The 11611-nt window shown below is 42.3% G+C and overlaps 1 protein-coding gene across 1 annotated transcript; it reads right to left on the bottom strand.

Annotated features, from left to right (window-relative positions):
- Positions 1 to 501: 501 nt before the first annotated feature.
- LOC126397376 (holocytochrome c-type synthase) lies at positions 502 to 8132 on the bottom strand. Its single transcript, XM_050056099.1, has 8 exons — positions 8017 to 8132; positions 6869 to 6983; positions 6699 to 6746; positions 6354 to 6487; positions 5486 to 5634; positions 5014 to 5133; positions 4770 to 4856; positions 502 to 3254 (listed from the first exon to the last, which is right to left on the bottom strand). The coding sequence occupies exons 2-8, from the start codon at positions 6975 to 6977 to the stop codon at positions 3056 to 3058; spliced, it is 846 nt and encodes a 281-aa protein (XP_049912056.1). The 5' UTR covers positions 6978 to 6983; positions 8017 to 8132; the 3' UTR covers positions 502 to 3055.
- Between the last annotated feature and the right edge of the window lie 3479 nt (positions 8133 to 11611).

The raw sequence follows: 11611 nt of genomic DNA, 5'->3' as shown, positions 1-11611 counted from the left end.
ACTTGAGGATTTGAAGAAGAGGTCCACCAACCAAAGGGTGAAGTCACGGTAACTGAGTCGATCAGTGATTGAGGGCTGAGGTCTGCTTCAAAGACATGAAATAAACCAGACAATTTTCTTTATGAAGCTGAGTAATCCTGGTTTAATTTGTCGAGCAGCTAAACCAGGAGAAAAAAGCTGAACTGGGAATTCAGTTATTATAACCAGCAGTGATGCTTTATGTCCAGCAGATGGTGCCAAATATACACTTTATGTACAGGTCTCTCCTGGTTTGTCCCTTTCCTGTTTAAACGTCACTCATGTGACCTCAGCTCCATCCAACACCTTTGGGATGAACAGGAACACAGACTGTGAGTCAGACCTCATCACCTGACATTGGTGTGTTGTTTACCCCGCTAATATTCTAGTGGAGGAAATCCCTGCAGACATGTTTTCGCCATGTGCTATACATGAAAATGTTGTGATGTCTTTTCCCAATAGAGAGGCAGATTCATTCAGAGGTGGAATATGACCAGCTTTATTGATAGTTTATCTGACCACCAGAGCCAGTAAAATTATTTTTACACTCAACTTTATTCGGAGAACAAAAGCAGCAAGATTCCGCACGCAGAAGTCTCCACTCATTCATCAAACAATAAATACAAGTCTGAATATCAGCGCAACAAAAATTATAAAGCAAAGCTGAAACACAGGATTCTGACACTTCTGAGGAAGTTGCAATGAAATGTTGCACTGCACGAAAACAATGAAACTGAGAGCATCTGGAAAAGGAAAATTAATTTTAAAGTTAGTTGAAATTAAACTTTAAAGTCATACAGTATTTGACGTATGTTGCAAGAACATGACAGCAAGTTAAGTGGTCAGCTGGCTTTCAATTGCACCTCCGAACATGCTACTGTCATCTAAGTAAATCAGGGCAAACTAACCGCAACAAGAAGAGGAAGCAATGACAGAGTTACAGGGTTTAATAGCAAGGCTCATATCCATCCTGGTCCTTTTAAAAAAATATAACTATACATATCCTGTAGGTCAAACTACACTAACACCATTAAACCACTGCGCAGTCGTCACGGTATCCCTTTCAAACCCATCTCACCAATAAAGATTATTCTGACAAAACAAAAATCATCACTGTGCTCCAGGATATGTGACAGCATGGATCTGAGGTGGTACCTTACAATCAGAGCAGATACGCTGTACTGAGTGAGTCAGCAGGTCACATCACTGAGCGCTCACATCAAACTGCCGCCACTCTGAACAAGCTTCAGTCTGCCTGCAGGATCCTGACGTCAAAGGTTACTGACTCGGAACATTCCCGCAAAAAGACAAATGTTAGGTTGTGGGTCAAGTTCATTTAGGCCCCGAACACACAGGAAGTCTTTTGCAGTTTGCACAACGTGCGATAGCTTGTTGAGCACAGGGAAACAAAGAACTAAAAAAAGAGGCTGGATCATGGGGAGTACCACCAGTTGGTCCAGGAGCGTCTCCTCCATGATGGATGTTATCAGACATATTTTAGGATGACTCAGGGGCAGTTTGACAACCTGCTGTCTATCATCAGGCCATATAGCTCTGGATATCCAGCAACCGCTACCACCAGTTTCTCCTCCATTGTTTACCAACTGTAAACTTGTTATGACCACCACAGGAGGCCCGAAAATGAGATGACGTGGGGAGCTTTTCCGCTCTGAGTTGAAGTTTTAATCAACTTGAGGATTTCAGAGTGCTCCGGCAAAAACACCAGGCGCCAAGACTGCAGAAACGTGAGGTGTGCTGCAACTTAAAAACTTAAAAGCTTCATTCTCATTAACACCGATTACAAAAAGCCGCCTCTAGCTGCTGAAACGCTTTCTGTCTGATCGGGGCCTCACATGGGAGATCCAGAGAAGAAAAACATGGCTGACAAGTGCTCAAGATGCACAGCATTTAACCACAACGTCCCGTTAGATTTCATCGTACCTCTCCCAGCTTTCCGTCTCGTCCTCATTTATCACACAAAGGCAACATGTTGACAAAAATTAGACTTTAGATGAAATGAGAATATAGTTCATGCAATAATTAGAATGTGAGCCACTGAAATCTTAAACTAGGCTGTAATCACAACTCTGGTATTGCACATCTGTGGATTTTTAAAATTACAGTAAACGTTTGCTTCCAAAGAATGATTCATTGATTCAAAGCTGCCGTCTGAGAGAAATCTAATTAAAAGCAACAACAGTTTGCACAAACATCGATCATGCGCCTCAGCAGGTTAAAACTTTAAACTCGGTACTTGCAACTTAAAGGGCGACTCCAGCAGTTCAGTTTCCAGAGATGCAAAGCAGGACTGCAGGGACGTTAAAAACAAGATGGTCCAAATTAAAGTAGCAGAGGCTGAGGTACGCTGACTTTAAGACCCTAAGTGAAACGCTGGATCCTACATTTCCCATAATGCAGCACAGCAGCAGCTTTCCTACTTTTATTTAACCCCCTGTGGTGCCTGTTAAATTCCCATTTACTTTAAGCTCCACAACTCCAGTTTGTACTGTGCTGTCTCCAGGCCAAAGCGGAGATAACTGATGACATCACTGCGACATCATCACCATGGCCACAGAGGACAAGCTGAGTAGTATTCCTCACAACAAACTTCATGTGTAAATCTGGTGGAGTGTTAGTTAAAGAGAGCAGGCTGTTCCTGCAGTTCGATCTGAAGCGAGAGCAGAGTGAAGGCAGCTGAACAGATGTATGACCAGAGGCAGTGTGAGCCACATGTGACCTGTCTGACAAACACTTCCACGAGCTTTAGATGCACTTGCTGACCTGCAAACCCAAAAGTTTTCCACTGAAATCAATATGATTAGCAGATGAAGCGTCATACAGTCTGAGTGAGTGAGGCTGCGCTAAAACAAACATAGTCTAAGTCCGTTTCTGATTCTTCATGAGTCTTGTTTACAGTTCCTGTTCACAGCACCACACATCTTGTCGAGAGCTGAAATGTGGAACGCCAGTTTCATAGTCCATGTCTGTGTTTGAATTCACACGGTCATCTTTATGTGGGTGCATGTGTGTGGGTCGTTTAAGAGGACCAGCGCCACCAGGCCACCTTCATACGGTCCCAGACGGCATCTAAAGAGTCAAAGGCGGGACGTACATCCAGGATGGAGAACTGGTAGTTCTCCGTGTTGATTTCACCGTCATAGTAGTCAATGATGTAGCGCACCTCCTTCCCACAGCGGTCAATGATCCAGTCGTGGCGGTCGAAAGGCAGCTCGTAGCTAATGAGGAGAAGAAAAAGGGTCAGAGAAATTCTTTGCGGGAAGTCAGAGGCTGGTAGGAGCTACCTTTAAGCAGCACTGAGCAGCTCAACACACCAGAGGCCACTCACGATGCTTTCTAACAGTTAAATAGCAGAAAGACACTCCCCCAATCCCAAATGGATCTCTTACAGACCAAGACCAAGTGGTCCAAGTGGTGTCCCAGTTCTCTGTCAGGTTAAGAGCTAATCTGACGGAGAATTGGGACAGGACACCACTTCCCCTCATGTGAACGCGCAAAACCAATGGGAAGGGCCGAGACAAGGGCTAAGGGGAAGAAATGGAATTGGTCCTTGGTCTGTAAGGGCTTAGGGCTCGAGTCAACGAGTCTGTAAAGGATCCATTTGGGATTGGGGGACTGAGAAGACACAAGACCTCACATTGTTGTTTAATTTATCGGGGCTGATCTACCCAGCAGTAGTGATGGCCAAATGAAGCTTCATGAAGCATTGTCTTTATTTTCTGAGCCCACTAGATGGCACTCATGTTTTAAAGAGAGAGGCTTAAAGAATGGCAATTCAGTGTGCTTTCAGCCTTTTGTTGAACAAAAAGCGCCATCTAGTGGGCTCAGAAAATAAAGGAAATGCTTCATGAGGCTTCATTTGGCCATCACTACCCAGCAGCAGCAGCAAAATCAAAAAGTGACTGATGTATGCTACAACTGCTTTAGCCTTAAGCCCGTTTCCAACAAGAAGTCCAGTACAGTTCAGTTCAGTACACATTTTTTTCGTTTCCACTGTGAAAAGTTGTGGATGGTACCAACGGTTACCGGACACCAGAGTGTCTGCAACACACATCCCAGAGGAGATATGGAGTTGAGGTCTCTATCAAGAACATGGCTACCTCCCCCCTCTCTCCAGCCACTTTGTAACTGGACAAAAAGACCCACTAACACCTGCTAACATCTGGCATTATTTAATGAGGAAGTTACAATCAGCATTCACTCCCGCAACAAATGACTCTGCAGTAGTCTCGCATATTTATCAGCTCCAGCTCTGATCGGCTTTGAACAACCGTGATGGAAATATGACACCTGCGTGGACGCCACAATTTTTGCCTCTTTGTTGGTGCAATGCAATGACCAGCAGCTACATAACACAGTCCATCTCCGTCCAAGCAGCACTTGAAAATCGTTCAAAATTCACTCTGCACTGACTTTGACAGACAGGCTGGATAACTTAGAGATATAAAAAATAAGTTTCCAGTAAATAAGTAACAGGTTCAGAAACAGAGACAGTATCGCAACTATTTTCGCAATTTTCAGTTTCACTGCAAAAAATGCCTTCAAATATTACAACATACATCGCAGTTTTTTTTAGAAAGGCTGCTGTAAAAACAGACACATCTGGTCCCAACCATCACAAAAACAGCCTGTAAAATCCTGCAGGGACTAATATATAACAACTGCTCTGCATTTCTGACATGAACATAAATTATGGACTGAAGTTAAAGCAGATAAAGTGTGCGGCAGCTCACCCCATCCAGTGGCGGAAGCGAGCCCTGGGGGAGAACTCTTTGGCTTTCCCACCAAACCTCTTCAAGGTCGGCCCACATGGACATTCACTGCAAGAAAACACAAGATTAAATCCTCGTCAAACAACTGTCAATACTTTGATGAACCCGCACATCATGTTAAAGATAAAAAATCTGCATCTGTCTCAAATGAATATACGTCTATGGGCTGTCTTCTGTAGGCCAGTCCTACAGTTTGTAACCTCACCCTGCGTGCAGGGCCTCCCATTTCAGGATCTCCTGCCAGGCCTGCTCGTTGTTCTGGTTGTGGATTTTAATGATGTTGGTCATATCTTGAGCACCGAGGTCATCTTCACGCCAACGCCACCTGCAGCACAAACACAACTGGCTGTCAAACCACATGAAGACTCCCAAAGAACCCACCCAGAGTCTCTTTACTGCCTCAAATGTCATCTCACACTTTTCTCTTGTTCATACTGTGCTGAAAAAATCCCAAACTGTTTTTTGTGCTGACAGGAATCTTGAACGTATGCTTCCCTCTCTTTTTAAGCCATCAGGCTGGCAGACTAACCCCATCTGTTCCCCCACTAGAGTTTAAGTCGGTGGTTAAAGAGAATTAGGGGATGTAACATGCTGGAAAAATCAAACCACTTTGTGCTTCATTTCTGCACACTTCAGGTGATGAACTGGTGTTTGAAAGCCATGTAATATGGACCAACCCTTTTCGGAGCATGGCATTCCAGAACATCTGCTCAGATGGGTAAACCCAGTTCTTCTCTGTGTTGTGACGGGGAATATTGGACTCCTGTCTGGACACGGAGAGATCGAAGGGCTGGTCTGGAGCTGGCTGTTGGTTGGGAGGAGGCATCTGTACACACAGGGAGTAAAAACTGTTACTGTCACTTTAAGCTTTGAGAGTGACTGATAGCCGCACATGGACATCCGCATAGTGTCCAGTGAGACCCTGTTAAAGCCTTTTTCAGCTTGGTAACTATGTGTGACGGAGTCTTATTAACGAGCGAACAGCAAATTCAAAGAAGAACAGCGGCTGGAAATGTCTGCAAACTGGGGAAAAACAATGAGGCCCAGAAGCTCCTTACCCTCCGAGCAGCTGATGAGATCAGCCGCTATATAACAGACGGTAAATGATTGTTATTGACATGTTAATACTATTGATATTGTTTACAAACCGCTGCCAACACATGTTATACGTCAAACTAGAGGCTGACGCTGTTGTGTTACATGTCACGCATGCCACACTTCTTTTGCTTCCGTGACGCCAGCATGCTGTCTATAATCACACACTGGAGCAGCATGACGCCGCTGTAGTTTGGTTCTGTGTAAAAACACAAAGGAGGCAGAACAAAGTCGTCCATAAATTATCTTTACAAAAGGTAGAAAAGTTTCATCTTGTGTATTTTTTGTTTTGTGAACTGCCATCCTGTCAAAATGGTGCTTTAGTCAAAAGACACTATTTTCAAGATCACACACACTTCTTCATTTCATCTTGGCTTTTTTTCTCTCCCTCCCTTCTCCATCCACCCAGCACCCTCTCCCTCATTTCCCACACTGAAGTGGTGCAGTTACCATATTGGCTGGGTCGATGTCACTCTTCATTCCTTCTGCAGCTTTCATGGGACACCCCACAAACTCGTAGGCCCGGTCCTGGTGAGTTGGACCTGGGTCTGCTCGGTGCATTGGACACTCCGACGGGGGAGACGCTACGGGAAACAAGAGCAGCTGATTCATTGCAGGTACAAAGCCCGGACACTGGAACAAAACTGACCCATCATAGGAAACCTTATGCCTCTATGTGTTATGCTATTCTAAGAACTAACTCAAGTGTCAGGATTTCCAGGTAATGTATTTGCTTTAGTGGTACAGACATGTCATAAATTATTTCATTGACCCACACAGAATTAAAATCGTTACCTTTTACAGGCGCAGCTTGATGCATGGGACACTCTGAGGGTGGAGACACTAAGAATGCAGATACAGACAAAAAAAGCTTTATGTTAGCACACTTAATAACCACAACTTGTATGATACAACACATCAGACTATATTAGTAGTTAACAGCCTCATCTCTGACGCAGCAGCACCTTTGACAGGCGGGGCTTCTTGGTGCATGGGGCAGCCCTGAGGAGGAGCGGCCATCATGGCCTCTGCCCTGACTGTAGGAGCAGCAGGTGTGGACAAGGAGGCTCCCATCCTGTCCTGTGGACACACACACACGCACGACATTAATGATAACAAATACAAACAACACCCTGCAGCATAACGACATCACACTGACTAACTACCATCTCAATTTATCAGGTCAGTTATGTCAGAAAAGTTTTTTGAAGGGCGGGGTAAGTGTCTGTGTACCTTTCAATGACAAAGTGTTTTACAACTGTGAGGAGACGCATCTGAACATTTTATAACACACAGCAGTAAGGGACTGTTTGTTATGTATGTGGGGAGAGGGGCGGTGCAAAAGGGAGGCATGTCAAATAATGTTTAAGCACTTAAGGGAGGGACAGTCAACTATAAGTGGTTGTATTTTGTATTTATTCTTAATACACTCACACTGCCAGCAGGTTTGACAGGCACGCCAAAGTTCTGGATTCTCAAATTTCAGACAGTCCATGAACTTATCATGTGCAAAGAATGCTTCAGAATGTGAAGATAAAAACAAAATACAGAGTCACAACCTTCTCAGGCCTCTTCCTCTGATAAACATTGAACAGTCCCTAGTGTTACATTAAAAGTGTCTGGGTGCTGTCGCATCATTGTTTTTAAGTGACTTCCTTTGCTGACAATCTATAAATTATTACTGTCAACGGACAGAATGGCTGAACATGCTGCCATCTGATCCGACCACAAGTTATCCTTGATTAACCTCACAGTGAAAGTTAGCATCAAAGCTTCCACCTAGCGTTAGCTGACGTTAGCTTGGTAGCTAATGTAGCTAACAGCCTGGTCCCAGCCCCCCCGGACCCCCCAACACCAACCATTTATTCTGCGATACAGTTACTATGAAAAGACTAAAGTCAAACCTGACGGCAGCTCAGACAAAGCAGCTAAACTATCAGCACTCGCTACCTTCATTCAACGTTAGCCAGGCTAGCTAGCAGCTATGCTAACGTTAGCCGAAATGTTGACTGTCTTCTTTGCTTTAAATCTTGACGTCACTTCAACACAGCAACACGTCCAGTGTCACAGTGAGGTGTTAACATATGAAGAGGGAGAGAAATAACCGACTCACCTGGAGGAGAAGTGAAGCAGAGGGCTGCTGTAGTGTCGGGAGACTGTCCCAATGTCAACGTGCAGGACACAGGAATTACTCAACTTTGGGCAGCACGTGCCCTACGTAGGCTGTTACGTCATCACGCTGGAATGACAACAGAACGTACAGTTTGGTAATGAAGAACATATGGACGGTGATATAACGTCAGCTGACATAACTCTGATACATATAACACTGCTTTTGTCTTATTTTTATTTTATTTTATTTCTTATTTAAATACACATAAAACTGCATAAAATCCAAATATTAAAAACTAAAAAAATAAATAAGAAGAGGCCTCAGGCTTATATATTTAACTGCCATTTAATCTGTCTGTGTGATTTACTAAATGTGTAAAAGGTATCATTTTATTATTATAATCAGTAGGGTATTTATTTGGCTTTACTCCTGTTCTGCAGCGTCATAGCTGAGGACTTTTATTTATTTATTTTTTTATAATTTTATTAATTTATTTTTAACTCCTTTCCACCCTGTTAGTCACATTTGTTTTAATAAAATATATTACATGTTTTGCATTTTTTAATGTTAATTTGCAGGATTGGAAATGATTAACAGCATAAATAGGTTTTTTTTTGTGCAAATGTCTGTTATTATTTATGATTTGGGGGTAAATTGAGTGCAAACATGTGGTTATTCATAGTGATGGCCAAATGAAGCCTCATGAAGCATTTTCTTTATTTTCTGAGCCCACTAGATGGCGCTCATGGTTGAAAGAGAGAGGCTCAAACAATGGCAATTCAGTGTGCTTTCAACCTTTTGTTAAACAAAAAGAGCCATCTAGTGGGCTCAGAAAATAAAGAAAATGCTTCATGAGGCTTCATTTGGCCATCACTAACATCAATAACTTATTCACAATATAGATCACATGTTCTGCTCAATAATTCTTGTTCTATTTTTATTCAAAGAACAAAAATGTGCACAATGGAATAAGGGAAAAATGAGGTGTAGGAAAAGCATTTTTGAATATATACAATATTAACACTTTACGTTACCATTGTATGGTATGTCCCTAACAGGGGGGAACGCTCTCACAATCCATATCTGAACAATCCATCCCTAATTATTATTATTAGAGGCAAAAAAGTTGAAATAATCAGCAGAACAATAATTAAGATTTGTATAACATTAGTGTGGCTGCTGAGGCATCCACATTAAGACATTGTTGGTATCTAAAATTAAAAGCCCAAAGCCATTTGACCTAGGAAAAATGATGTTGTGGATATCTAAAATGTTCATTTCATTAATTACAGATATCTGCATTACATAATCCAGTCTACCTATTTGTGTAAACGGCTTGCCATACACTAACAGGCCCAATGTGGTTAGTTTAGCATCTATTATCAATCTAATATCCTGCTGCAATCATAAAGACATAATCCTGTAGCCTAATGACTGGACTAAAATGTACAGTAAGATTATAAAGCAACAATTTGGTAACTTGAAGTACCAACACTACATTCTTGTGACTTCACATATTGTGCGATTACACACATCATTCCTGCTGGAGTTACAAAACACTGTTCACCATGCAGTAGTGGTGGCTGGCCACTGGAGGGCGCCAAACCACAGTCTTAGGTTTACAGTATGTCATGTACATTACAGATTACAGCTCAGTCTGTTACAGCAAATACAATGTCACAAACACACATCATGCAGAGCACACTATTCATCCTCGTTTCCTTTATATCTCAATTCACCAATGTGGGGTACATCTCTGAAGCAACAACACCTTGTCCAGCCTTGAAGCAGATGGGCTACAGCAGCAGAAGACCACACCAGGTGCCACTCCTGTCAGCTAACAACAGGAAACTGAGGCTACAATTCACACGGGTTTTCTCACCAAAACTGGACAATAGAAGATTGGAAAAACCACATTCAGATGGAAGCATGGATCCATCCTGCCTTGTATCAACGCTTCAGACTGCTGCTGGTGGTGTAATGGTGTGGGGGAGATTTTCTTAGTACCAACTGAGCATGGTTTAAACACCACAGCCTACCTGAGTATTGTTGCTGAGCGTGTCCATCCCTTTATGACCACAGTGTACCCATCTTCTGATGGCTACTTCCAGCAGGATAACGCACCATGTCACAAAGCTCACATCATCTCAAACATGACAATGAGTTCACTGTACTCCAATGGCCTCCACAGTCACCAGATCTCAGTCCAATAGAGCACTTTTGGGATGTGCTGGAACGGGAGATTCTCATCATGGATCAACTGTGTGATGTCATCATGTCAATATGGACCAAAATCCCTTGTTGAATCTATGTGACCAAGAATTTAGGCAGTTCTGAAGGCATAAGGGGTCCAACCTGGTGCTAGCAAGGTGTACCTAATAAAGTGGCCAGTGAGTGTAAGTAATTTATATCTGTATTCATGGCCTTAAGGTTGTATTACTTATTGAATAGTAAGTTTGTTGAGTTTATTACATAAAAAGCAGGGTTAGATTAGATTTATTTTCATCCTTTTCTTCTTGTTGTAATGCTGAACCTTATTTGATCGTCAGTTAATCTTTCCACATGCAACCGACCACTGACTGGATCAACATGTGAAGGGCCCCAAGGTATTAATAAGCTTTGTGCCGTTACTGAGCCTCTCTTCCTCCCACTCTCTGTCCATTTGTGGATGTATTCTGTCACCTTGCCGGAGACGGATATCTCAACCATTTGCTAGAGACTCATAAATTAAAGCGTGTTAGCTGAATCTTTCTTCTTTTCCTTCTTTGTTTGTTTTTATTGTTAGAACCCAGACAAAATGAGAAATGCAAACAAAAAATAAAAACATTATCATCAAAATTAACTACAACAATATAGTTTCCATTGTTTTTTACTGAACGAGACCATTAAAGGGTTAAAAGGGCCTATTTATGAGGTATTGCGCCATAGTGATGCACATTCCCAAACAAATTTGCAATTAATCAGGTAACCACAACACGCAGTGAACTTATCAACACATTCCACGAGTTCTATCCCAGACCTTTTTACCACCTTATTAAACCTTAACTGTTACGGTTTCTTTTTTTGTATTTTTATAAGAATTTTCCCAAAGCACTTTACTGGTCCAAAAGCTTTCAACTCATAGCTCTATGATACTTTTGAGCTCTTGTGGTTGTAAACACCCACACTGACAACAGACGTAACATTGTGACATTACTTGGACGCCAGTGGATATTGCTTTGGGTTTGGCTCTATTAGCTGTTTGTGTAATTAATCTGAGTTCTCTGTGCGCCTGGAATGGGAACACAAGCTCCAGTCAGTCTCCTCCAAGAGCTCTGGTACAAAGTGGGTATGCTGTTTGTTAACTTATTGATCTCACATAAAGTTGCAGAGTTTTACAATTCACGATAACGGTATCCATTACCATAACATTTGTACATGTTGTTATTCTAGTGATCAGCAGTTAATGATCATACGAAGACTTTTTAAGCCCTTAAGGACTAATGGAACGTTTCAATCTCGGAGCAAATCCCTGAAAACCATCCAGACTGCAATTAATTAAAAGTATGTGAAACTTAATGCCCACCTCACTGATTAAAACCTGGCTTTTTACTCA

This window comes from Epinephelus moara, chromosome 11 (genome assembly GCF_006386435.1).
Source record: "Epinephelus moara isolate mb chromosome 11, YSFRI_EMoa_1.0, whole genome shotgun sequence".
Taxonomy (NCBI): domain Eukaryota; kingdom Metazoa; phylum Chordata; class Actinopteri; order Perciformes; family Serranidae; genus Epinephelus; species Epinephelus moara.
This window is presented reverse-complemented; position numbering and strand designations above follow the sequence as displayed.

What these genes read in the sequence shown, in the direction of transcription:
- LOC126397376 (XM_050056099.1), bottom strand. Translation starts at nt 6,977, where the DNA reads ATGGGAGCCTCCTTGTCCACACCTGCTGCTCCTACAGTCAGGGCAGAG. An exon ending in TGGGAGGCCCTGCACGCAGG is followed by an intron (nt 4,857 to 5,013) that starts GTGAGGTTACAA and finishes GTTTTCTTGCAG; the next exon opens with TGAATGTCCATGTGGGCCGA. An exon ending in CGCTTCCGCCACTGGATGGG is followed by an intron (nt 3,255 to 4,769) that starts GTGAGCTGCCGC and finishes TCTCCTCATTAG; the next exon opens with CTACGAGCTGCCTTTCGACC.